We start from the raw sequence: 27,236 nt of genomic DNA on the forward strand, positions 1-27,236 counted from the left end.
TGTACTGCAATAACTAGGATGATAAAGCATGACAGGATTAAAATCGTGACATGGAGAGTAAAGCATAAAAATAATGCTACCATATTGTCACTAGAGTTGTTAAAAATAGCTCCTACCTAGGCTAAGTTAGAGCACAGCATGTTAAGCTCTAATTCTGCCCTTCAGGTTCCTCTGTGAAGACATCATCCCTCATACCTGAGCAAGGGGCCTGTAGTCTACATAAGCAGCTGCAGCGAAGCATTCAGCAATCAGCATACAGTTGTGGTCATCTGGCTGGAATCTCCCTTTAACTTACATGGGTCAAAGTAGTGTTTTTATAGTAAAACAGCTGATGTTCCAAGAAAGGATCCCCACGTAAGAGTGTGTATGTTTCTATGAACACTAGAGACAAAACGTTACCACGTTTGCCAGCAACCTATCTTACTGCAGCCTTGAGAAAAGCACTTAAGTGAAAGAAATGTCTTGTTTAAGAACGCAGTGCTTTCACCTCCAGGTGCTCTTGAAGATTCCGGCAAACTATTGTGACCTTTGCCGCGTTGTCTAGTAGTGCTAATGCCCACTTCTTGTTCTTCAATAGAGCCCTCTTCTGGAGTGGCATGCTGCCACTTTTTCTTTTCAAATTGGGGTTTTTGTTGGGGAAGTTTCTATTCTTTTTTAACAAACTTCTGTAGAGCGTTGTGATTCCTTTCTCTGTTTCACCTACTCAGTTCTTCGCTCTGACTGCCCACCTCTCTCACTGCGTTTTTCCAGTGAGTCCTGAAAGGAACGAGATTGGCGTGTACATTGATATCTGTCAGGCGTTTTAATATTATCTCTATTTCTGAGATTATATCTATTATATGTGGGGTCTTCGTATGCGGAGATTCTCCCCTTTCTTTTTAGGTGTTTTTTTTTTTATACTAGCGTTTTTTTTAGAACCATCAGGAGCTTGATTTGTAGAATCTTTATTAGATTTACCTTGAAACTGTGGTTTTGTAGGTCTGCCACCCAGACTATCTCGAATAATACTACAGTAGGTCTCAGTGATAATCTTTGGCAGCTCTCGTTCTTGATCCTGTTGAGGAACATTCCGGAGCCACATGCGTACTGCTAGTGCAACTGCTTCCCCTTTAAGGTTACTTAATATAATTGAGGATACTGTGGCAAAATTGCCCATTAGTTGCATCCCCAAGTCCAGGGCCGGGGCAGCCCCGTATTCATCTTGAATTTGTTTGAACACTTCCGGTAAATTGGCAAGGACTCTGCATCTTTGCCAGAGTGTGAGAGGAGTCTATCCCTACACTTACCAGTGAACATTTCCCGAAGAGAGCTCCCCAGTGTAATCCGTTTAACTTTCTGGTTGCATAAGCCCCCTCAAAGGCTGTGAACCACTTGGTGATATCATCACCCTCTTCATATTTTGAGGCAACCCATTTGGGGATATTTAGGATGTCAGTTTTCTCTCTGATCCTATTTATGTTGCTGCCACCATAAATGGGTACTGGGCCCATTTCTGCACTCTTCCTTTCTACAGATAGGAGTTGTTGCTCCAAAGCTAGCCATCCTTGCTAAAAGAATGTCTTCTTCATTGAGGCTGTCCTCAATGTTCCCAGAGGAACTGGACTCCCCTGCGGAAGATCCAGATCCTGTGAGTACTATCTTTGGAGACCGGGATCTTGGAACCTTCTTCCCCATCTGAGGGGAGTTCTTCCTCCTCAGTAGGGTGGCCCATGGTGTACTCTGCCAAGAGCTCCTGGGGCTTGACCTTGGTAGGGTTGGAACCAATTCTAATCTTTTTCAGCTTACAGAGGGACCTTAGCTCTGCCATCCCTAGATGGGGGTAAGGAGTGAGGTTGAGTTCCATCACTATTTCCTCTGAGCTGCTCATTATGCTACTAAAGTTGGGATTACTTTTTAGAAACTTAAAACTACTTCTATTAACTAAATCCTAATTTTTACAAAACTTTTAAACTTAAAAAAGAGATGCTAACAGGGACTTAAACAAGGCCTTGGCAGGACTTTTACAAATTTAGAAAAATAGTAAAAATTAAAATAAATTCTAATGACAATTTTGGAATTTAGTAGTGTGATCAGGTATTGGCTGAGTAGTCCAGCAAATGGAAAGTTGTACATCCCACTGCTGATCCACCAATGTAGGAAGCTGGCTCTGTATATATTATATCAAAATGAGATATAGTGTGCACAGAGTCCAGGGGTTCACCAGAGGTTTGACAGAGGCAATAATAGATAATACTAATGCTCTATCTGTGGTAGTGTGGTCTAGCAGTTAGGCTTATCGAAGGGTAGTGTTAAGAGTTTGCTGTACATACAAAAGCAATAGAAGAAACACACATTGACAATTTTTTTAAATTTATCAGAAAGCTAGCTTTCGGTACACAGATTGTGCTTTCCTTTAATTGTTGTAAAGCCATTCAGTAGTTTTTGAGAAATTAAAGACTTTGTGATAATTTCACAAAAATAAATTGTGAAAATTAGCAAATTTCAGACCAGTAGGTTTTTATGTAGAAAAATATATTTTGTTAATTTATTTCTAGATCCACAAGATTCAATTTGCAGGCAAGCACATAAAATGTAAGATACTTTGCATAGTTATACTTAGAACTTTGAATGAAATCAACAATGTATAAAGTTATTTTAAAAGTGGACACTGTAATTTTCAACAGTTCCTGAGGGGAAGAAAAGATGAAACATTGTTACAAGTAACTACATGACTTACAGTTCTTATTTTTAGGTAGTCCGTCGCTGGGGGTTCAAGTTAACCCCAAACACCCACCACCAGCAACACGGTGCCGGTTGGGTGCAGAGGTCAAAGAAGAACCAAATTAACCTTAGCTCCTATGGAGACATGGGGGTTCTCGGATCTTGGTCAGCCAGCAGGAAAGTAGCTGCGACTCGGAGGGCAGATCGGAGGGAGTGGGGGGATAGAAGAGCACTGGAGGGGCCACAAGTAAGTAGGCACCAAACACACACCCTCAGCGGCATAGGGGAAGACGGGTGCAGGGTGCGAACAGGATGTCTGGTTTCGAATGCAGATCAGTGGGGAAAACCAGGTATTTACCTCTGCTTTCCTGGTCACTGGGGGGGTCACTCTGGTACTCTCCTTTCGGGGTTCCTAGTTACTCCCCTTTACACATTCCACTTCCTTGGGTCGGGGACTGTATCCCGCATTCCACTTTCCATTGCTTTTGCCAATGCTTATTGCTTGTTATGCTCTTTACTGATTGCTAATGTGTATATATTAGTGTGTTTACTTAACTCCAGTTGGGATACTGCCTAATAATGTACTTTTATTTTTGTGACAATGTGTGGTTCTTTCATGTGTGATAGTGTTGTGTGACTATAGTGGTATTGTCACAGGTAAGTTACACGACTTACAGTTTTTATCTCTGGATTATAGGTAGTCTGGCTTTGGGGGTTCAAGCTTACCCCAAACACCCACCACTAGCAACACGAGCCCGGTCGGGTGCAGAGGTCAAAGAGGAACCAAATTAACATTGGCTTCTATGGAGACAGGGGGGGTACTCAGATCTTGGTCAGCCAGCAGGTAAGAACCCGCGACTCGGAGGGCAGACAGGGAGGGGGGGTGGTTTGAAAGAGCACTTGAGGGGCTCCAAGTAGGCACCAAACACACACCCTCAGCGGCACAGGGGCGACCAGGTGCAGGGTGCTAACAGGACGTCATGTTTTCAATGGAGATCAATGGGAGACCGCGAGGGTCACTCAGATGCTGCAGGCGAAGTCCGGGGGGGGTACCTCAGGCACACCACTGGTCGGATAGGGAAGAGAGCCGCCTGCTGGTCGATGCTGCACCAGGGGTCAGGTTCTCCAAGGCATTGGGGCTGCGGGTGCAGTGTGTCCTTTAGGCATTGGATATCTTAGTCCGGAGCTCGCGGTCAGGGGGGGACCTCTGGATTCTCTATGCAGGCGTCATCGTGGGGGCTTGGAGGGGTCAACCCAGGGTGGGCTCTTGTTTCCAATCACCTGGGGACCCTCTCTTGCTGGGTGCACCACCTGGATACGGGCTGTGGGCGTCAGGTGCACATGGGTCAGGACTCACGCATCCGGAGTGAGGTGGGAGTCCTTGGTAGAAAGTTTCATTGGGACAGAGCCACTGTCCTCGGGAGGTCTTGGTCTTTTTGGGTGCTGGGCAGTCCTCTGGAGTTGGCAGAGGTCGCTGGACCCGCTGGATGAGTCACCGGTCTTCTTGCAGGATCTTTGAAGCAGGAGATGGGCCGGTAGGGCTGGGGCCAAAGCAGTTGTCTTCCTTATCTTCTGGTGTGTCAGCTTAGCAGTCCTTCTTTGTAGCTCGCCAGAAATCTGGTGACCTGGGTTCAGGAAGGCCCTTAACACCTAGATTTAGGGGCGTGTTAGTGTCAGGGAGCATTAGCCAGTGGCTACTGTCCCTGAGGGTGGCTACACACTCCTTGTGCCCACTCCCTTTGGGAAGGGGAGCACATTCCTATCCCTATTGGTCCCTGTCCTCCAAACGAAGATGGAGGATTCTGCAGAAAGGGGGTCACCTCAGCTCTGGACACCTTAGGGGTGGCCCCTCCTCCCTGTTTTCCCTAATTTTCCCACCTGACTTGCCGCCAAAAGTGGGGCTTTGTTCGGGGGCGGGTATCTCCACTAGCTGGAGTGCCCTGGGGCACTGCAACTAGAGGCTTGAGCCTTTGAGGCTCACCGCCAGGTGTTACAGTTCTTGCAGGGGGAAGTGTGAATCACCTCCACCCTAGAAAGGCTTTGTTTCTGACCACAGACTGCACAAAGGCACTCACCCCCATGTGGTCAGAACCTCGTCTGAAAGTGGCAGGCTGGCACAGACCTGTCAGTCCTACACTAGCAGTTGGGCTAACATACAGGGGGCATCTCTAAGATGCCCTCTGTGTGCATTTTTCAATAGATCCCACACTGGTATCAGAGTGGGATTATTGTGCTGAGAAGTTTGATACCAAACTTCCCAGTATTCAGTAAAGCCATTATGGTGCTGTGGAGTTCGTAAAGACAAACTCCCAGACCATATACTCAACATGGCTACACTGCGCACTCAATATCTAAGAATGGACTTAGACACTGAAGGGGCATATTGCTCATGCAGCTACGCCCTCACCTGTGGTATAGTGCACCCTCCCTTAGGGCTGTAAGGCCTGCTAGAGTTGTGACTTATCTATGCCACAAGCAGTGGTTTGTGGGCATGGAACCCTGAGAGGGGTGTCATGCTGACTTTGTCTTTTTCTACCCACTAGCACACACTAGCTGCAAGGCAGTGTGTATGTGCTGAGTGAGGGGTCCCCAAGGTGGCATAATACATGTTGCAGCCCTTTGAGACCTTCCCTGGCCACAGGGCCATTGGAACCAGGGGTACCTTTTACAAGGGCTGTGCCAATTTTGGGAACAAAGGTATAGTTTTAGGGAATTAGCACTGGTGCTGTAGCCTGGTTAGCAGGGTCCCAGCACACTTTCAATCAAAGTTGGCATGAACACTAGGCAAAAAGTATGGGGGGGTAACCATGCCAACAGTGTCACTTTCCTACAGGATAGGCTCCTCACACTCACTGGTGCAGATGCTGAATCCTATGACTACATAAAGGATACCCTGATTGAGGTCTTTGTATTCACCACTGAGAACAGAATTAGTTTCAGGGGTGGTCACAAAACCTCAAGCCAGTCCAGGGTCGATTTTGTTGACCACTCAGTGAAAGCACTAGATTGCTGGGTAACTGAAAATAAAGTGCACTATACCTTGTTTGTGAAAGGACACCTTTTAAGTAAATGCTTCAATAACAAATTGCATCAATATCTGGTAGACTTTGGTCCGATTTCTCCCCAAGAATTGGGAAGAAGGCAGACCATTGGGTCAAGACTAGGTTGACCAAGACTTCCACCAAGGGTGACCAAAAAAAGGGGTTACTAAGCCTCCCAGGGGAAGGATGGTGAGACACCAATGGATAAAAGTAAATAATCTTCTGAAGGCCTCCAAAAATCTGAACCGGAGGGTGGAACCAGAGCCTCTTCACAGACTTCCCATGGTACAAACATATACACTTTGATCCCAAAAAAAGCCTGGTGCTTCAAATATAAACAGAATGGATACCAAACTGGAGACATGGCCTGCCCCAAAAAGACCCCCCCCCCCCTCCCTCCAAGTACTGCACCAGCTAGCACTGGTATAACCAGTCTCCAGGTGGGATGTACAGTGTGCCCAGAGCAAATCAGGGTTCACACTGAAGCTATTTTAGTATCTGAGGGTGGGGTAGATGTTGCCACTCTTGCTGTCTGGCTCCCAAATACGAACAAATACACAGACAGCAACCCTTGATTAATGGGACTAGAGTAGAAGCCCTGAGGGATAGTGGTGCCAGTGTCAATATGGTGACAGAAAAACTGGTTTCCCCAGGATAGTACTTGGCTGCACAAAAATATTGAGTTACCAGTGCTGACAATGCAACTAAGGTCCATCCCATGGCTATGGTGACCTTCAAATTGGGGAGGGGTTCTGGCCTGAAATAGGTAGTGGTTTCTTCTGCAATCCCAGTTGAATGTCTGCTAGGGAATGACCTGGAGTCTTCAGAATGGGCTGAGGTAGAGCTCAAAGTCAATGAAGCCATGCTGTGAATCCCTGAGATGGTATGTGTAAAGGCTAGAGCACAAAGCCGAACACAGGGTGAAAAAGAAGTGCTGGAGCCTGGAATAATGGCCCAACCTTCCAAGAGGAAAGGCAAGCAGACTAGAGGACCAGCTTCTGAACAGCAAAAGGCACAAGACTCCTCTTCTCAGGAATAAGTCTTAGCAACCCCAGAAGGAAATGAGCCCATCGAACTTGAATCTTATAAGGTTGAGCTCTTGGGCCCAGAGGGACCTTCGAGGGACATGCTGTGCCAGGGACAGAGAACCTGTCACACTCATTAAGGCCTGCGACAGGAAAAGGGAGATGTCACTGGTTCCGACAGGGTATATTAGGAGGTGGGACTCCTGTTCACAGAGGCCAGAGACCCCAAACCTGGTGCAATCAGGAGAGCAGTAGTGCCTCAGCAGTTCATGGAATGTATCCCCACAAAAGCCCATGACATTCCCCTAGCTGGGCATCTGCGTCAAACTAAAACTTGGACTAGTCTTGTCAGCCATTTCTACTGGACCAACATGTCACAAAGGGTGAAGGAGTTGTGCAGCTCTGGTGTCACCTGCCAAGCCAGTTCTAAGGCAGGTAGCCACCCAAAGGCCCCCCTAATTCCACTACCAGTGGTTGGGGTTCCCTTTGAAAGGGCTGGTGTGGACATAGTGGGTTCACGTGAACCACCCACAGCCTCAGGAAACCAATACATACTGGTAGTAGTGGATCATGCTACCTGGTATCCTGAAGCAATTCCTCTTAAGTCTACTACAGTCCCTGCAGTAGTGAAACCACTCATTGGTATCTTTACCAGGGTATGGTTCCCTAAGGAGGATTTTTCTGTGAGTCAGTCCTTAATTAGATTCAGGCTTTGAACTATCCTTCTAGGACAAGCTGATTAGTCTGCTGGTCAATAAGAAGCTGAACGTCTTCCCCACTGATTAGGCCCATCTGTAGGGAATTAAAGCTTTTCCTGGGAGAGGAAGACAATGGGAGCGGGGGGAAGAATCTGGTTTATTTATGTGCAGTCACACCGTCTGTCAAGAATGGGCCTGCCCTTCTCAAGCAAACAATAGGTTGTCAGCCAAACCACTACCTCCATTCTATTCATAAGGCACCTTTGAAATTTTGGTGGGAAGAAATTACTTTGGCATTTATTTTATTTTATTTGATATACTCTCTTATTTCGGTTAGGGATTTAAGCACTATGAAGCCCACATAATGACATTGTTTGCGATTTTATTATCCTTTTACAGATATGTACCGATTTTAATTGACACACTAAATAGAAGGGAATAAATTAGTTTGGCAAAGGTTGTTGATGGTAACTTAAAGCTCTCAGAGAGCTGTTATAATTAACCACTTGAAGTTGCTGCATAGGAGGAATGAGACAGGGGTGAATAATTAAATGTCATGTTTTTAATGGGTAGAGGGGCCCAGGTTCTAAACGCCCCTGCAGAAGGCTGGGCCCGATGGAAGCACTGGAATCTGCAGGACCCAAGGACGGAAGTGCACCTAATGGATGTATTCCTGCCTGAGGGTTTGTTTCTTCCAACTACCACTCAGGATAAACAATAAAGGGGACCCAGAAGTAAAAGGTTCCCCTTGAACGTCTATAGAATGGTCCTGTGGGTACGGCCACCTAACAAGGAACCACTCTGGCTCCTGCTGGAGAAACAGGCAAGTAGGCAGGAGGTTGTGCAGCTGGGGAGTGCCTATAAGAGGATAATCTTCATTCAGTGACCCTGGGCTACGAAGAACTATTAGCCCAGGCAGAAGAGTAGGTCCTGGGTGCTGGAGTTGCAGAAAGGCCTCGCAACACCAAAGCAGGCTAGGAGGAGCTAAAAGGGAAAAAGGGCAGGCCCAGAGATCACTTTCATCAGAGGGAGAGCAGTTTAAACAAAAAAAAGCTACCTGAAAATCCAAAAAGTTAGAGATTTAGAAGAGGGGTGCCTCAACCTATTGCGTTTAGCAGCTGAATGCACAACCAGGTGCAAGATGCAGAAAGCGCTAGGCCAAGGGGAGTCAGAAAACACTGGATTTTTTTGTTCCAAGCATTGGCCAGCTGCCCAGAATGTCCCTAGTGCCGCCGGACCTGCAAAACCCTAACCGCAGTCACAGTTATTTAGATAGCCCACTGGGATGGCCGGTGCCCCAAAGAAATTGCACAAAGGTGTGGTATTTACTTGTGGCGCTACTCCTTCGTGCAACTTTATGACCATAGGGAGGGTCAATGCTCCAGATGAGGCTAAGCAGCATAGCACTCCTGCCAATGTAAATAGCTGTTTCCACAAGGAAAAAAGCACTATGGGGGAATTAGAGAACTTCCCCACTACTCTAGAACACCCCTTCCCCGGTGGCCAGGACCACAAAAGCAATATAGGATACCTTCGACTGCACCCAATGCCAGTGTGCAAGGATGTCAAAAGCACCAGACACGAAGGTCCCTGCCAGCGCTGACTGCAGGCTAGAACAGAAAGAGGCAGCCAGTTCATAGGCCGGCACAAAGAACACGGATGGGCAGCCGGCAGAGGGTGTAGGGGCTCTCTCGTAGTCCCCAACATGCCCGCTGCAAAGGCCCTCTTAGGGTCAATAAGAAAACTTTTATTTAAAAAAAGGAAAAAGTGCTTTAAAAAAAAAAAGAAAAACGAAATACAGACCAAGACAGTGTGCACGTGCATCAAACAGCAGAGTAACAGCCTGTGAGATCTTGCAGAAGGCCCTAAAGGTACTAAAAAAAAAAATGCATGTTGGTTCTATATGGTGCTCCAGGAGCACTGGACCCCAGCATGATAGTTCTGTTGCACAAGTGAGTCACTAAGAGCTACAGTAAGCACATCAACTTCCATACCTCACTGAATTACACCGGGTCACTTTAAACGTCTCAAGGGATTGAATTTATGGATGACCCCGAGAGCTTTTGCTTGTTTTAAGCACTCTCCAAGCTGGAACGTTTTGGTCACATGGCTTTGGGGTACAGGGACCGTTCTTTCAAAGCCTTGTGACTGCTTTGCAGCTGGTATGAAAGCAGAATAAGTATTCATGCACCATATAATACTGACCATTGAAATCTTTACTTAGTTACCTCATCAACAGTGAAATATTGCACACATTGTTCAATGTCTTTGAGTGATAAGGGTCCAGCCAAGAGCATCTCCCCTGAGTAAGCCTTCGACTGCTTTGTCTTACTTCCCTGAGAATCACATGCTAAAAAGGGCTACTTGATTCCCAATTAACTGCTGAGTTCTATGGATGCCACAAGATTACTGTGGTGAGATACGCAGTTATTCCTTTTGGGGGACAGCCCCTGGTGCCTGCCCTGGGGCCCTGTGACTCGGTTTCTTGCTTGCATCAGCCTTGTTGTTCTTTAGGCTGTGATTCCAGGGCTGGACAGGCCTTTTATTCCACCAGGTGTTTCCACAATAGGCTGTAGGCCCTGGAGGTAGGGTTTGAAAGCCCTGGGTTGATCGCTCCTGGTGCCTATGTCACCTTTTCCAGCTGTCTAAGGTTAATTATGCAAAGAGAGAGAGACGGTAGAGAGAAAGAATCACAAGAGAGAAGAGACAAAGGGAAGGAAACAGAGAGAATTGGATATAAAAGGAGAGTGAGCAAGGGGAGACTTAGGTAGCGGGCTGGTTTGATTATTTTTTGCCAAGGTAGCTTTTGGCTCCCTAATCTGGTCCTGTTTATCCCTCTATTTATTGCTTGCACTGCCTGAACTTCCGACTTCTTGCATTTCTCCCTTCAAAATGTCAACTACAAGAAAGAGACTGAGAAGGGTTGGGACTTCTTTTAACAAACAAGGAGAAAAATCTTTAAAAGGAGAGTTTTCACGAAGACCAAACCAAATAAATATGCATAAACGTTTCTATGAAACATGGAAAGATGTCTCAACTTTATGCAATTTATATTTACAAAGAATAGGCTGATGCACTTGTATTCAATAGTATGAAGAAAGGACCAATAGTCAATTGTCTAAAAATGTCTGTTTTTACTGAACTCTAGTGTTGAATTTTCTTCGGGCTTCCAGACGTTCATTATTTTATTCTTTTGTTTTTTTTTGGGTGCTGTATATAGCGCAAACTCGACCCAAAGGTATTGAAGCGCTTTTCCTGAGCACCCATTACATTACACAAGGACACATTCATTTTTGGTAGGCGCTGGGAGATTAAGTGATTTGCCCAGAATCACAGGATGTTGAGCCGACGCAAGACTCAAACCGGGATCCCCAGCTCCAAGGTTGATAGCTGTGGCTGTTATGCCACATCCTCTCAAAATCTTAACATGTAACTTACTGTGAGTCATTTGTATGTTAATTTTCACTTTGTAGGCAATCTCAGGTATTCTTCTCAAGTGCACAGTATGATTTGTCACAAGCTGAGTACTGAGAGGTCAAAAGTAGGGAAGGAGAGGCAATCAATGCAGATTGATGATTAAGAAATGTGAGAAAGGCACTAAGCTCCACAAGCCTACAAAGAACGTGTATACCTTAAACTGCAAAGTGCTTAAAAATTATTGATGACCCGTCAATGAATGGAAGAGCATGTGCCAATCCCTAGAAGGAAAGGGTAGCTTATGTCTGAAGGAAAGTACCATCTTTCTAGCATAGTTATCCCACTTTTTGCCTGTTAGTGTGTTTAGAGTGTAGTTCACTGGGATCCTGTTAACCAGGACTCCAGTGTCTATGCTCTCTCCTCTAATTTGGTTGCTGGTACATTTTTCACATCCATAATTGGAAAACTGGTGCACTCATGCAAGTCCCTAGCACAGGGTACGTAGCTAACCAGGACATTGGTACACCAGGGGTCCCCATGGGCTGCAGCATGTACGGTGCCACCCATGGGAGCCCACGGAAACTGTCTACAGGCCTGCCATTGCAGCCTGTGTGAAATGGTGCATGCAACTTTTCACCACAAATATAAGGCATGCCTTGAATACTGTTTACTGCACTTAGACACTACAAGTCACCCCTCTGGTAGGCCCTTCAGCCCAAGGGCAGGGTGCATGTCCCTCAGTGTGAGGGTACCTTGCATGGGAAGAGTGCCCCTACAAATCACAGACCCCATTCCCTAGGGTTTGTTAAGTGTGGGGAAGCCATCTTAAGGTATGTAGTGGGCATTGGTCAACACAAGTGGTCCAACTAAATAATGGCTTCTCCACAAACCTAGGCATGTTTGTTAACAAACATGCTGGAATCCTGCAACTACACTGATTTGAGTGCTAGTTGCATGATCCACTGCACTCTGGGGGTTCCTTAGAGGATCCCCCAGTTCTGCCTGTGCAGCCTTACGGGGTCTGGCTGCCAGTCCACGCTGCTGCTGACCCCAGACACTGTTCTGCCCTCCTGCTGATGAGCCTGGCTCAGGAAGAGGAAGGCAGAACAAAGGATTGTGCAAGGGAGAGGTGTGACCACCTCCTCCTGTGTATTAGGTGTCTAAGGGCTGGGGTGTGGTGGCCTCGGAGTGCCACCAGGCTGCTTTAAAGGGCACATTTGTTGCCCTCCTAGCATAACCTGGTTTGCTCCAGTTCAGGAACCCCCCAGTTCCCACTCTGGCACTAAAGTGCAAAAGGACAGGGGAGTGACCGCCCAGCTCCTCCCCTAGGGACATGCACAGAGCTCTGCCAGGTGGCCACTTGATTCTGCCATCTTGAAGGGAGGATGTGCAGAGTCCCCTGAGAGCATCTGACTGGTTAGGCCAGGTAGATGGAGTCCCTGACCCCCTCTGATAGGTGGGTCACCCCAGAGAGTGACCAACCCCCTTTGATGGTTACTTAAGGGCTCCCCTGATGGTGGGTCCTCAGATTCATTGAGCAAGACTCTACAAGGGGATCACTGCAAGACATCTTCTGCCCCTGGCCTCTGGAACCACTGCTTGACTGCTTTGGAATCGAAACACCTCTGCTTCTGGTGAGAAGGTTCCCATTGCAACATTGTTTCTCCAGAGCCCGCAAGAATTCTACAACACCCAAGGCTGTGCATCCTTCAGGGTCACAAGGACTCTGTTTGCACCTGGCAGCACAAAGGAATCTCCCTTCGAGTGAAGGAGTCACTCCCCTGCATCCGCAGGCACCTCAAAACAACATCGACCGGCTGGTGGGGGTCTGTTGTCCTGCGGACATCGAAAGGCTCTGCACCACAGGTGGGTTCTACTTGTCTTCTGACCAACCTGGGAGACTGTTTGCCCATGCTCCTGTTAATGGACTTGAACCCCTGTGCATCATTACCATTGCTCTTGTCAAGGTTTGTTGACTCTTCCTCCAAGAGATTCTCAGAAGCCAATAAGTCCCGGCCTCCAGCACTCTGCAACTCTAAGATCAACCCTTGTACTGCAACACCTGCAAGGTGGGACTTCTGTTTTGCTGTGCTACGGCGGTCTCCTTGTGACTCTCTGTGTCCGACACCTGTCACTCGCAGGGGCTCCAACGACATCTGCTGGCCTTCTTGCATGCAGAGAGACAGTCCTGACTCCCACTCAAAGGTAGAGTCTCTTGGACCTTGCTGGTGTCCAAAACTTTATAAATAATTAATCAGTTCCTGCTTGCATTTGCCAGTGCTTGTTGGTAACCTGGCTGATCACCGACCCTCCTGCAACCCGGTAACAGTCAAGGAACAGGCGTAGGCGACTCCTGGGATCTTCTGCTGCTCCTGGACACCGCAGCTGGACTTCTTCATCCTCTGACTTTCAGGAACGTCATCTATAGGAGGGTGGGAATTGCCACCTGGGCACCTGCAAGGGTGCTAGACTTTGTTCCCTTCCTTTTCAGGTCTTCCACATATGGAATCTGTCCCTGGGTTCCACCGGCCTGGTCCACTGGTTGCAACAGCAGCTGGTCAATCCGAGGCTTCCCCTGACTTCAGTGAGAGTTCCTTCTTCTCCATGCATTCGGATCCCTTGGTGTAGGTACTCCTGTCTTCTGGGTATCCTTGGGTGGGGGCACTCCCCAACCTTTCTCTTGTCGGTCGGTTTCCTTGGGGTCCACTGAGAAGGGTCCTGAAACACAGAAACTCCAACCACAACTTCCCTGTGTTAGTCTATGGGACGATTGGGTAGGTAACCACTCTGCACCTGGTCGCTGGGGACACCTGCTGTACTTACCTCTGGTGTTTTCATCCTTCCCCAGCTCCTAACTACCATACTTACCATGGTTGGATCCCTATTTTGCATTCCACTTAGTATACGGTTTTTCACCCCCATAGGTCTGTACATATTTTATGCTATTTGTGCTTGTTATTTGGTGTACATATTGTGAGCAGATATCTCCAAAGGGAGCTATACCAATGCTAGTCCAGTAGTTAGTGCTGTAATAAAGAATCCTTTATTTTCGCAACACTTGTGTGGTTCTTTCTTGTGAGTGAGTTACTGTCTGACTACTCTGGTATTGCTAGTGCATTACATTCCTCCTGGATAAGCTTTAGCTGCTTGCCCCAGCTACCCCGGAGAAGCTTTTGCTTTCTGGACACCTATTCACTATCACTAAGTGTTGCCTGGACTCAGTATAGGGTGCCACACCATAAGTGTGCATTGTAAACTGAGCCAACCTCCTCCAATTTTGAGTTTCCAACGCTACAAAAAGTCAAACCTTAATGAATACATAAAAATGAGACAGCAGACACCAATAAAAAAATAACGTCAGCCATTTTTAATTGTAAATAGTAAAGCGTACACTATAAAACTGTGCAATATACTTCTGAAACACATCAGTCTTTCAATTGATTAATGGATTCGTGCATGAATAAGAACCCTGAAAAGTCAATAAACTGCATACATTAAAGCAAATAGTCATAAATAACACCTACGCCTTTTCAGAGGCTCACCTTCAACAACAGCTAGGGTCACCTTCATTCATTTAAATCATCATTTTCTATCTATTCAAAGTAATGTAAGCATATCTGAAGTCAAATCAAATACAATTGATTGCCTCAAACGCTAATGCACATTTAATATTGTCAGTTTATTACCAAACAAAAAAAAAAAATTAGCCAAGCCTTAGCGGTCGCAAACTCTTGGTCACACTCATCCAACAAAGCTATTTTAAACAGTTTGTACGGCAGGGTACTGAAACACTGACTAAAGATCATTCACGCCAAATAATACCAGTGTCATTTTTCAAAAGTAACAAGACTTTAATTAGCTTTTCACAAATTTTAAATGCACCTTTCACTCCACAGCTAAGAGTAACTTAAAGCTGGAATAAAAACACTTTGATTTTGTTCGCTGCTCAATTTACATCAGCAAATCAGAACAAAAAGGTACCATGCGTTCGGTTGCATATGAATTGCTAGATGTTACGAATGCCAACAAGAAAGAGTGGCATGCAAATTTTCACTTTGAGGCACCTGAACAGCTTGCAGAGGCTATAAAGCACACATTCACTAAATGAACAAGTTACCTTACGCTCTTTTTGGAAGAAACTGTTTAACTACGGATTCTTCACTTTTTGAATATCACCGGGTGTCAGATTGGATCCAGAATCTTTTGCACTGTTCCTCTGTGTGCTAAGTGGTATTGTGCTATCCACCCGGGGGCCGTTCTGCTCCAGAAATGACAAACTGCCTATATAGGTACCACTAACGTGCGCTAACTTCAGTTGCTTTCAAGGCTGTCCATGCCCCCAGATGCAGAACCCTCAACAGCAAAATGTGGATTTAAAATGTATGTCAGACCATATGCAGAACAATGAGAATATGTGCAATACGAGGCTGCAGTATCTCAATGGTGAATAGGAAAAAGAGTAAGCTCAATAGTCATGGACAGAGTCTTAGTAGGGAACTGAAATAAAGATGCTTGCAAATATGGCAAGCAAAATCAAGTTGTTAAAAATTTGCAAAGTGACCCTCCTTACCAAGCACTATCACTCCTCAAGATGTTGCAGGCGTGGTAAATTAAGTAGGTATAAAGGTACTGAAGTACCCATGCAACTTGACTGGATAATTCGTTGAAAAGCTCTCATATAGAATTAAAATAAAGAGCTGAATACCCCTTATTTGGCTAAACTCAGTGTCTGCTTGGCACAAAAAGCTTAAATTGTTAATTAGGAATCCTACCATGGAAACATAAAATTAGTGAATAAGCCTAGAGGACACTCTGTCCTATCTGCAGCCCAACAGAAAAACTGTCTGGCACATGAAAGCCACAGACATAGGTGGTCATTACAACCTCGGCGGTCTTTTAACAAGACCGCTGAGGGACCGCCGTGCGGAAGACCGCCAGTAGTGGCGGTTTGCCGCTCGGCGTATTATGACCGTTGGCTGCCCTCCGTCGTTTTTCCGATGGAGAGCCGCCAACAGCCATACTTGCGGGCGGCGGGGAAGTGGAGGTTGCTCCACCTCCACGCCAACAGAACACCGCCCAGCTAATCACGTCCTGTGATTCTGCGCGGCGGTGTTCTGTTGGCGGTGTGGTGTCGGCGGAGCTGCCCCCATGGCTCCTGTCCCCTCTCGGCGGATCAACGGAACAGGTAAGTCGATCGTTCGTGAGGGGGTGGGGGTGTGTGTTGTGTGGGTGCATGGGGGTGTGCGTCTGTGTATGTAGGGGGTGTGTGAGTGCGTGTATGCTTGCGGGGGTGTTGCGTGTTTTGGGAATGAGTGCGTGTATGTCTGTAGGTATGTCTGTGTGGATGTGTGCGTGAATGTGTGAATGTGGGTGTACATGTCTGACTGTGTGTGTGGATGTTGGCATGTATGTCAGTGTGTGTGCGTGTATGTGTGTTGGTGGTGCCTGCGTGCGTGTCGGGTGTGTATGTGTAAGGTAATGTCGGGGGTCGGGGTGGAGAGGGGGGCCCTGCCACCTTTGGGGGGTGGCAGGGTTGGTGGGGGGTGTAGGGGAGGGAGTCGGGGTGGGGGAGACCCCTATCAGTGCCAGGGAAGGAATTCCTACCACTGGAAATCCACGGCAGTAAGCCGGGTCACAATACCGGCGGCGGTATTGTGGCGGCCGCCGGGCTGGAGACCCAGGTCTCCAGCCCAGCGGGCGGAACGGAGAAGCGGCGGATGACCATGGCGGTAACCGCCATGGTCATAATGCTAAAAAAAAAAAAACGCCAGCCTGTTGGCGGTCTTACCGCCGCTTTAACACCGTCCGTCAGGGTTGTAATGACCCCCATAGTATTGCCAGGCATCCAGAAGAACAAGTTAGTCACCTTCAATAATGTATTATCGGGAAGAGACTGTATCAAGCTGCAGATTCCTTACCTTTGAATTTACCAGGCGCCAGGATGGTTCCTGAAAAAATTTGCGTGAGAAGTACACTTGCGTGCCATCAGGTGCTTAGTTGGGTTCCATGCAGCACTGACGGTGCCAAAAGTGACATTGTGGTCACCTATATATACACACAACCTTGGCGTGCAGGTGTCAGTTACTTTTCACTACTATCCACATCAGGAGCGCAGAGCCATAAACAGTATTGAAATTGGTGTGTTAAAACTAGGGCCCTGAAGAACAAGTTACTCACCTTCAGCAACACCTTATCTGGTAGAGACATATTCAAGTTGCAGATTCCTTACCTTGTGAATTTTCCCCAGGCATCAGACTGTATCCAGAGATTTTTCTCGAGCAGTACCCCTGCACATCATTTTGTGCGTGTGTGTGTGTGGTGGTGTGGGAGGGGGGGGGGGGGGGGTGTTAATCAACAAATTTGTCAAAGAACCATGCCACAAATTTTCTTCCAACAACAGGTGTATAATGTTTTTGGTGGAGGGATGCCTGGCTGCCAAGATAACGTTAACGTACAGACTTCTGCCGGAAGGTCAAAAGCTGTCAACTGCTGCAATCTCCACGCAAGAAGGCAGAGACTGGATAGGTTTGGATGGAGAACCCTCCCTTGCTGCTACGACAGACGATCCTCTCAAAGAGGCAGTCTAATCAGAGGATCGATGGCTATGCTCAGTAGCTCGGGACACCAGACTCTTCATGCCCCCCCCCGCCGGATTAATTGGGCCGGTCATTCTTGATCTTCTTGAAAAGTCTGGGAAGAAGTGGTATGGGCGGAAAGGCGTACAGGAGACCTGAGTTCCACTTGAGATGAAAAGCGTTGCCAAGTGATTGTCGCCTTGTCAACTCCAGCACACAATACTGCTGACACTGCACGTTCTCTGAAGTGGCAAACAGAGCTAACCACAGCTCTCCCCACAGCTGAAAGAAACCTTGTGCCACCTCCGGATGGAGATGTCACTTGTGATCGACTAAGCATTGTCAGATGAGTTTGTCCACACGAATAGAGAGCCCATCAAATGTTAACCATCAGAGAAATGCCCTGATGTTCCAGGAACATCCAGAGGCGCACAGCCTCATGACAAAGGATCAACGACCCTACTCAAACCGGCTTGTTGCAGTACCACATTGTACCACATTGGCGGTGGGGTTGTCCGTGAACACCTGCACTACTTTCCCTCTGAGTAAAGGACAACATTTTTCAATGCTAGCCTGATCACCCAGAGCTCCAATAGGTTGATGTGGAGTTCGGACTCTGCCGGAGAACAGACGCCTCCGATCTCCGACTCTCCCAGGTGCTTGCCCCATCCCAGGAGTGACACATCTGTGGGCCAGCAGAATGGGGTTATGGAAATACACATCCTGCAAGTCCAACGCTACCAACCAATTTCCTTGGTCTAGGGCAGAAAAGACAGGAGCCAAAGTGAGCATCCTTAAAGTCTCCTTGAAGAAGAGACTGACGGATCAGAGGTCTAGAATAGGTTGAAGACCTTTGTTCTTTTTGGGAATCAGAAAGTAGTGGGAATTGCAACCATTGCCTACTTCTGATATCAGAACCATGTCTATGGCTCCCTTGGCCAAGAGAGCTTTAACTTCCTCTCGGAGTAAGGATAGATGATCCTCCCAAAGCCGATCTTGTGTTGGCGGGATAGGGGGAGGGGAGGATTTGAAGGGGAGAAAGTAGCCCCTTCGAATGATTGGTATGACCCACCTGTGAAATGTAATAGACTGCCATTGGGGAAGATGGTGATGTATTCTCCCACCAACTGGACAGCCATGATCTCTTATTGGGAGACTAGGAGGGCTTAGAGGCTTCAGCTGCTGGAGGGGTTGGTGGTGGACAACTCCTGGCTCCCTGATCCATGGGGTTGGGATGCACCGTTTCCACATCAAGCTTGGGGAGCTAGTGCAGGACAGTGGCTGGCATAGGATTGGCGTGATGGTACGCCCCTTCTGTAATGATGCAAGGCAGACTGGGGGACATGGGGTCGCTGAGAGGCCCAAGGACTTGGCTGTAGCTCGTGAGTCCATAAAGCACTCTAGTGCAAAGACTGCCTTCTCTCCGAAGAGGCAAGTCTCATTGAAGGGCATGTCCATGAGGCTGGCCTGGACATCCACCAAAAAGTCAGATGTTCTCAACCAGACGTGGCGTGTAATAGCCACTGTCTGTGAAATCGCTCTGCCCAGCGAGTCTGTTGTGTCCATTCCACACCTAATGGTGAATTTTACTGCATCCCTCCCATCCTTGACTGCTTGAAAGAGTACGGCCCGGGCCTCCTCCAGGACCTGTGGTAGCATTTGCTCTATCATATCACACAGCGTGTGGGAATAACGGCCCAAAAGGCATGCAGTATTCAACGACCGCAATGCTAGGCTGGTAGAAAAAAACATTTTCTTTCCCCAAGGTATACAGCATTTTGGATTCCCGGTCTGGGGGAACTTAAGAATAATGTGCTGTGGGAAGTTGAGGCTTGGTCTACCAAGCTTTCAGGGGTTTGCGTGGTCACCTGGGGCAGAGCAATGGTGGCAGGCAATTGTTCTGTTTATAGGAGCCCCTGTCTTCGGCATGGACCAGATTCCCAGCAGGATATCAGTCAGTGCTTCGTTGAAGAGGACCAAGGGTTCTGATGAGGAAGGTCCAGACTGAAGCAGTTCTGTCAAGAGGTTAGTTTTGACCGCCACAAAGGGGAGTTTGAAATTGAGGACCTCTTCACCACCATTGCATATGATGCTCCCTCCTCTGTAGCCACAGTAGGTGGAGAAAGCAAACCAGTATGTGGCCATGTGTTCATTCCAATGGCATCACCCAGTTCCTCATACCAGTCCAAAAATGTTTTCAACTGGCTTTCTAAAGGATCCAGTGACCTCTCCCATTCCTCCCCTCTGCCCAGTTCCTCAGACAAATGCACAGGCAACAACCTAGGACCAATGGGTCAGTGGCACCGGAGTCGGTATCGATCAATGACGTTCTGCCTCCAAATCGTTGGGGATGAGAATGGGTCTGGAGCTGGGAGCACCGATATCTGCACCTGCGCCGGAGAAGGTTGCGTTGGCATGACCTGCGTTGATACGGATGCCTGCTAGGATCCACGAGTCCCCGCTGGAGTCGAGGGTGGAGCTGTTGGTGCAGAACCTAACGGGGCCCCCACTAATCCCACGGGCCCGAAGGTGATCCGGAGGGATCGGCCCACTCAAAGGCGAGGCATATGGCCTCGTTAAACTCCTTGAATTGAGTGGGGGTCACTTTGGCTCCCAGAAATGCAGGGAGGTAAGAAGTGAACCTTAGTATCCTCTTTTTTGCATGGTTACTCTCACTTTTTGCCTGTTTTTCAATGTGTCTGACAGTGTTCAGCAACAGGCATAGAAAAGGTTAGAAAACAGTGCAAATAACAATAACCAATAGTGACCCTAAGGGGAGCCCAAACCTTATACTAAAGAAATGGAATGTGAACACAGGATCCCCACCTAGGTAAGTGGAATGTGTAGAGGGGAGTTGGGAGTACTAGAAAACCACTTAGGTAAGTAACAATACCTCCCCCCTACCTACCCCCCTCCCCCCCCCCCCCAGCGACAAGGAAAGCAGGAGTAAATCACTGGAAGGAAGCAAGTCTTCAGTCTGCACAAGAAGCAAGAAGGAATGTCCCTTGGAGTGAAGGAGTCACTCCCCTGCATCCACAGGAACCAACTACAATGACTGGCTGCATGATCTCCTCTCATCCTGAGTTGCATGGATCCTGCATCACGGATGGTGGTCTGGAGTGGTCCCCTTGGTTCTCTCTATCAGCTGTCCAACTTTGGTGAAGGAAAGCCTTTGCCTTCCCACGCAGGACAATACCACTGTGCACTGCGCCTCTTGCAGCTACCAAGGCTTGTTAGCATCTCCTCCAAGGGATCTTCAGGCTCCGTGTAGCCCCAGCCCCCAGCACTCTTCCCTGCGACACACAGCCCTCTACATACTTCTCCTGTGACGTGGGACCTCGTCTCAGGAGTGCTGCGTGGGCCTCTGCAACTCCTGGGCCCCTTCCCTGTGGGTGTTCAGCGGGGCTGCCTCTTCTTCTTTGGACTCTCTGCACTGCTGAGGATCGCCTGGGACTCCCCCCATGGGCTGAGTCCCCCTTGGACCTTGCTGGTCCCCAGCAGCTCCACTTTTCCTCCATCCGCGACATTTGCCTTTGCCAAGGCTTGTTGGTGTTTTTTCCACACCACAGTCTGACTGCAATCCTTCATCCGGCATGGGACTTCGACTGCATCGCTCTTCATCTGCTCCAGTGCTGCATTGCTGTCCGGCTTCGTCTCCCTGTTGCCCAACTCCTGCATTTATGGACAGGTGGGTAGTGGCTCCTGACATCACCGGACACTCGACTGGAACTGGACTTGGGGCCAGATGTAGGTATGTCCTGAATTGCGAAGGGGCTCGCAAAGGCCCACCTCATTAATATTAATGAGGTGGGTCGCAATTTGTGACCCCCTTGCGACTCACAACACTCACGGGAATGGTGGCCTGCTGGAGACAACAGAAAACCATGTCTGTGACTGCTTTTAAATAAAGCAGTTTTTTTTTGTAATGCAGCCCGTTTTCCTTAAAGGAAAACGAGATGCATTACAAAATGAAAAAATGAAACGTTTCAGTTACATTTTTTCAGAGAAGGCAGTGGTCCATTGGAGTTTCCTAGTACCTCAAGCTCCCCTCTACCGATTCCACTTCCTTGGGTGGGTACCCGACAATCGCATTCCACTTTCTTGGTATATAGTTTGGTCTCCCCACCTAGGCCTTCAGTATTGTCTTTTGCTTTTCTCTGTTTTCTATTGCTTTTAATGCCCTGATTGTTATTGTACATATATAATGTGTCTATTTACCTCCTATTGGAGGGTTGCCCATCTAGTATCTTAGTATTTGTGTCACCTTTATTTTTGTAACACTGTGTGGTTCTTTCGTGTGTAAGTGCTGTGTGACTACAGTGGTATTGCATGAGCTTTGCATGTCTCCTAGATAAGCCTTGGCTCCTCAGCCACAGCTACCTCTAGAGAACCTGGCTTCTAGACACTGCCTACACTTCACTAATAAGGAGATACCTGGACCTGGTATAAGATAATAATACCAGAGGTACTCACCAAACATCAGGCCAACTTGGTACACCAGGCCTTTATTTTATTGTTTCTTTGACTCCAAGATAATTTCGTGCAATTCGGTACCATAGAGATTTTTTATCTTGTTTTTCAGTTTTAGGATATCCCAGAGGTTACAAGGTAAGTCTCTCTACTGTATATTGCTGCCACATGAAAAACAAACAAGCTAAAAAGCACGGGCATTTTCAACACACTGCTACTTAACAAATAACAAAATAGACGTTTTCTTACCTGACTGGAGGAAGCATGAGATAATGAATGCTAAGTGAGTCCTTTTCCTGGACAGAGGATGGGTCAGTAAGTTTCCTCAAGTTCTGGTACATCATTTCAGTGATAAATGGAGTAAAAGGAGCCTGTTTTAACATAAACATACAATTTGGTTACATGCTTTTTCTCTCTTCAAATCCAAAAACTCATACATAATCCAAGTATCGTTAATGAATTTTCAATGCTTGGGAGAAAGGAGCTCAACATATTGCACTGTGACTGTGTAGCCCACTCGATGTGCCCTTTATGGACAAGATTGATTCCACTCACCAAGATGACAGAAAGAAACTATTAAACCTGTCTGCGACTATTCTGAACTGAGCTGGGGTTACAAAGGGAGGGAAAGGTGCATTACTATCTTGTATTGCTCCCACATGTTCGTAATGCATTGAATAGTTGAAACTATAGCTAAACAAGATACTTAGCTGAAGTAATACCTTTGCTAGTGGATATCCTATCTTCCTATGAACTAATCAGTACTTCAAATACCCCACAAGTTCTATAGAAATCTTCCAGTAATGGTGCTAAGTTGCGCAGAAATGGGTACGCTCAAGTAGCTGCATGCGTGTCTTGTATCATGTCTATGATGTCTGCTCCATCCATTCTGTCCACTCCATATAGACAGAAGCAGCTGAGGGCAGAAAGTGTAAATAAACCATTATGAAAAAGCAGGTGTTACTAAGGAGGGAGAAAGGTGATGATCATCCTAAAAAGTTAGAGTATCTAACGGAACGAGCAGATCCGTGTGCCAGCTACCCCCTTGCTGCCCGAGCAGGTCTCTCAGATGCTCGCTCCTCTGTTTCCCTGCCTGCTGCTGCTTTGCCGCTCCCACCCTCTGTGATAGCTCTGCTGTTTAACCGATTTGTCTCCTATTGTATTGCCACTATATCGTTATTATCCTATTGTCTGCCAGTAAAACGTGGGCTTTTGTGCCCACTCTTATTGGTTTTATATCCTTATAGACCTGTCAGTCCCATTACATTACTGTTGTTCCTTTGTGCTCTGTTGTACTTTGCATTTTGTTTCAGCGAACCGGCCCGCCTTGCCGCTCTCTTTCTGATGTACTTAATGGAGCCTGAAGCACAGCCGCGCAGTGGGCACACCACTGGTGCACTTGAAGGTACGCCAAAGGCAAGCCTGTCTTTGCCTGCCCGTACCTGGAACCCTGGCTCCCTGCCAGAGTTATTCCGCCGCTGACCTCCGAACATCGGCACCCCCAAACAATGCAGCGACTACTGCTGCATCACGTTGCCTCGGTCAACAGTGGGACCATTCACTTGCCTGCACTGTCATTTCTAATTGCATCTCCGGAACACCGCCTCACAGAAACCAACCCCACACCCACTGAACCACTACACTGCCTATTGCTCAACATCCGATCTCTCTGCAAGCATGTCATTGAAATCTGGGACACCATCACCTTCCTCGCCCCAGACGCCATTGTTATCACCAAGACCTAGCTTAACCACTCTTTAGATCTTGACATCACAACTGCCACTCTGACAGATACAAGATAATTCGCTGAGACCGCACCAATAACACGGAGGCAGCATCGACCACCATCCACAAAGCAACCATCTGCAGCACCACCATGGAAGACGACACCACATCAACTTCCAACTACAAACCGACTGCAGAACAACCATAAGAGGCACCCTTGCCTACAGACTCCAGGACCTCACCCCACCATCTGCAAAGCCATCCCCGACTTCATTGCCTCACTCGCCAAACACTACTTTCTTGGCGACCTCAATTTCCACCCCAACACCACCAAAACCCACCACCAACCCTCTGAAAAGCATGAACAACACTGGCCTCACCCAACTGGTCACTGTAGGAGGCTGGTTCAGCATATGGTGTACATCTATAGGTGAGGCATCTTAAGTGGGTTTCGGCAACCCTTAGTGATAGTGTAGGCGGTTATAGATAACCAGAGCTCTCATAAGGGTAACTGTGGAGAGCAGTTAAGGCTTATCCAGGAGGGTGTAAAGAGGTTGCAAATACCACACAGGTCAGACTGTAATATACACACAAGAAAGAACCACACCAGTGTGAGAAAAATATTTTATATTTACTGTAACACACAATCTAGAACTGACTTTGGTATATCTCCTGACCAGAGATATGAACATACAAAAATGTACTAAGCAACAGGTAAGTGAAGGCATAAAATAACATGGGCCCCTATGGGGCGTCCATACCATACACTAAAAAAAATGGAATTTGAAAATAACTCTCAACATGCACTACCACCCAAGGACACTTAGGAATGGAGAAGAACTAAAACCCCAAAAGTAGGTAGGTAGGATTCCCCTGGCGCCCGTGTGCAGAGTAGTAATTTCAGGTCAGTTCCATGGGATAACATGGGGAATTCGCGGTTGGAGTTTTTGCATTTTAGGACCCTTCCCAAAGGACCCTGAGAAAACCCACTTTGATAAGGAAGGTTGGATAGTGCCCCACCCGTGGATACCCAGAACAGTGGAGTACCTACACCAGGGAGCCCAAGTGCATAGCGGTGAAGTTGTGTCTGAACCTCCTGTTGAAGTCAAAGGGGACTGTGGTTGTCCAGTTGCTGTCGTGACCCGTGGCCCAGGTTGTTGGTATGGATTACAGATGAAGAGAACCTAAGGAAAGAGCGGACAGAGTCCAGACCACCCAGAGGCGCCCACAGTCAGTGCACGAAGGCAATGCCCACCTTTTGCAGCAATGTTTTCCTGTTGGACAGTGGACGAATAAGTGCAGCTGTGGGTTCCAATCGATGCAGGAAGATCCCAGAAGTTGTCCAGGCACTGTCCCATGCCAGTCGAATTGCAGAGGGATCAGCAGGACCACCAACAAGCCTTGGCAAAAGCAGGGAAGTGTTGCACATAGTTTGCACGGTTTGTGTGGACCAGCAAGGTCCAGGTGACACAACCTTGGCAGGTAGGTCTGGACCAGTCCTCAGCACACAGGAAAGCCGGGAGGAATCTGTGCCCCCCCCCCCCAGCAGGACCCTCTGGCAGCAGGCACAGGGAGTCCTCAACAGAAAAGAGAGATACCCACGTGGAGCTAGGAGGTCTTCGGACAGAAGAGCCAACAATCCTTGGCACTGAAACAGCCGCGGTGCACAGGGGTTCCAGGCAAGCAGCTCCAGCGAGGGACCACAGACTTCCCAGTTGCAAGGAAGATATGTCAGACCTCTGGAAAGCCACAGAACCACCACCTGTTTGGTAGAGCATTGAAAAGTCCATGGGTTAGCAGTGGCCTCATTGTTGAGGTACCTGCTGATGCAGAGGAGCGACTCCTTCACTCCAAGGTATATTCCTTCTTGCTTTCATGAGTGCAGGCAGTGTCTCTGTGACTCTGGAGGATGCAGGGCCACAGGGTTGCAGAAGTCTTGCAGAACTTGGAAACAAAGTTGCAGTAGAAGCCCTCCTACTAGTTACAGTCTTGCTCTTGGTTCCAGGGAAGATCAGCAGCGGCTCCGCGGTCCAGGCTGCAGAAGTGTTTTGCAGAGGAGACTTGCAGACAGTTCCTGAAGTCTTGCAGACAAATCTAGGGTCCCACCATCAGGGGAGCCCTTAAGTAACCCCGGAAGGGGGTTGGACACATACTGCAGTGATCCACCTATCAGAGGCGGTCAGGGACATCACCCAGCTGGACTAACCAGTCAGATGTTCCCAGGGGCCTATGCACATCCTATCTCCAAGATGGCATAATCAAGAGGCCAGCTGGAAGAGCTCTGGGAATCCCTCTATGGGAGGAGCTGGACAGGCAGGTGGGCACTCCTTGTCCTTTGTGTAGTTTCACACCAGAGTGCGAACCGGGCGTTCCTGCACTGGTGCAAAACAGTTTATTCAAGGAAGGCACCAAATGTGCCCTTGAAAGCAGTCTGGTGGCGCTCAGAGGCACCCCACCCCAGTCCAGAGACAACTATTTCTAAAGAAGAGGTGGTCACATCTCTAGCTTACAGGAAATCCTTTGTTCTGCCTTCCCTGGCCCGAGTTAAGCTCAGCAGCAGGAGGACAGAACAGTGTCTGGGCCCGGCAGCAGCATGGGCTGGCATGCAGACCCTGCAAGGCTGTACAGGCAGACTTTAGGGATCCTCTAGGGAAACCCCCAGAGTATATGGTATCATGGCACTTGCACTGGAATCGGTGTATTAGCATGATTTTAACGGCTATTAACTCAGATGATGATATCAACCACCTCCGGTGGCAGCAGAAAGGATCTCAGATGTCTTCACTCAGTCACCAGGCATGTAGATGTAGGCCTTGGAGACTGTGGCGCAAAACCATTCCTCCCAAAAAGGAGGGGGTCCAGCTTAAACAGGCAGCTTGAGGTGAAAAGTGAACATGCGTAGAAGGTCCACAAACTCTATCCTCCTTGGCCAATCTGGGACAATGAGAATGACTTGGTGAATCTTCCTCAGAGCCCATGCAATCAAGGGTACTTCACACCAAAGGTTGTGAAGGGTACATCTTTGGTCGAGTTCACTTGCGGGTCTGTTAGAAATGGGGTCTTTGGTTGACAGTCAGGTTACCCCATGTTCAAGCAAGGACCCTCACTCTAGTCAGGGCAAAGGAGAATCACCCTCAGCTAACCCCCGCTTACCCCTGTGGTAGCTTGGCAGAGCAGTAGGCTTAACTTCAAAGTGCTAGGTGTAAAGTATTTGAACCAAAACACACAGTAACTTAATGAAATCACTACAAAATGACAACAGGTTTAGAAAAATAGGAAATATTTATCTAAATAAAACAAGACCAAAACCACAAAAATCCACAATACACAAGTCAAGTTATTAATAAAAATGCAAAGAGTCTTTAAGTAGTTTTAAACACACACTAACACTGTTAGCGTAAAGATGTACCTTGGGTGCGTCAAAGATAACCCTGCACGGGCGAGTTTGCGTCAAAAAGGGCTTGAGATGTGGCGATTCCACTCACGAGTGGGACCTTGCGTCGTTTCTCCTTTCGTTGGGTCGGGCGCGTCGTTTCTTCTCTCCGCAGGAGAGCGATGCGCCAATCCGGTCAGCACTCTCGGGTC

General features: G+C 47.8%; 1 protein-coding gene across 1 annotated transcript in view; it reads right to left on the reverse strand.

The window, feature by feature from the left end:
- Positions 1-27,236, reverse strand: part of IARS1 (isoleucyl-tRNA synthetase 1) — a 703,557-nt gene that overhangs the window by 222,400 nt on the left and 453,921 nt on the right. Inside the window, exon 23 of the mRNA XM_069206674.1 lies at positions 22,176-22,297. Within this exon, the coding sequence (XP_069062775.1) occupies positions 22,176-22,297 (122 nt within the window). The remainder of the gene's footprint in view (positions 1-22,175; positions 22,298-27,236) is intronic.

This window comes from Pleurodeles waltl, chromosome 9 (assembly GCF_031143425.1).
Source record: "Pleurodeles waltl isolate 20211129_DDA chromosome 9, aPleWal1.hap1.20221129, whole genome shotgun sequence".
Taxonomy (NCBI): Eukaryota; Metazoa; Chordata; class Amphibia; order Caudata; family Salamandridae; genus Pleurodeles; species Pleurodeles waltl.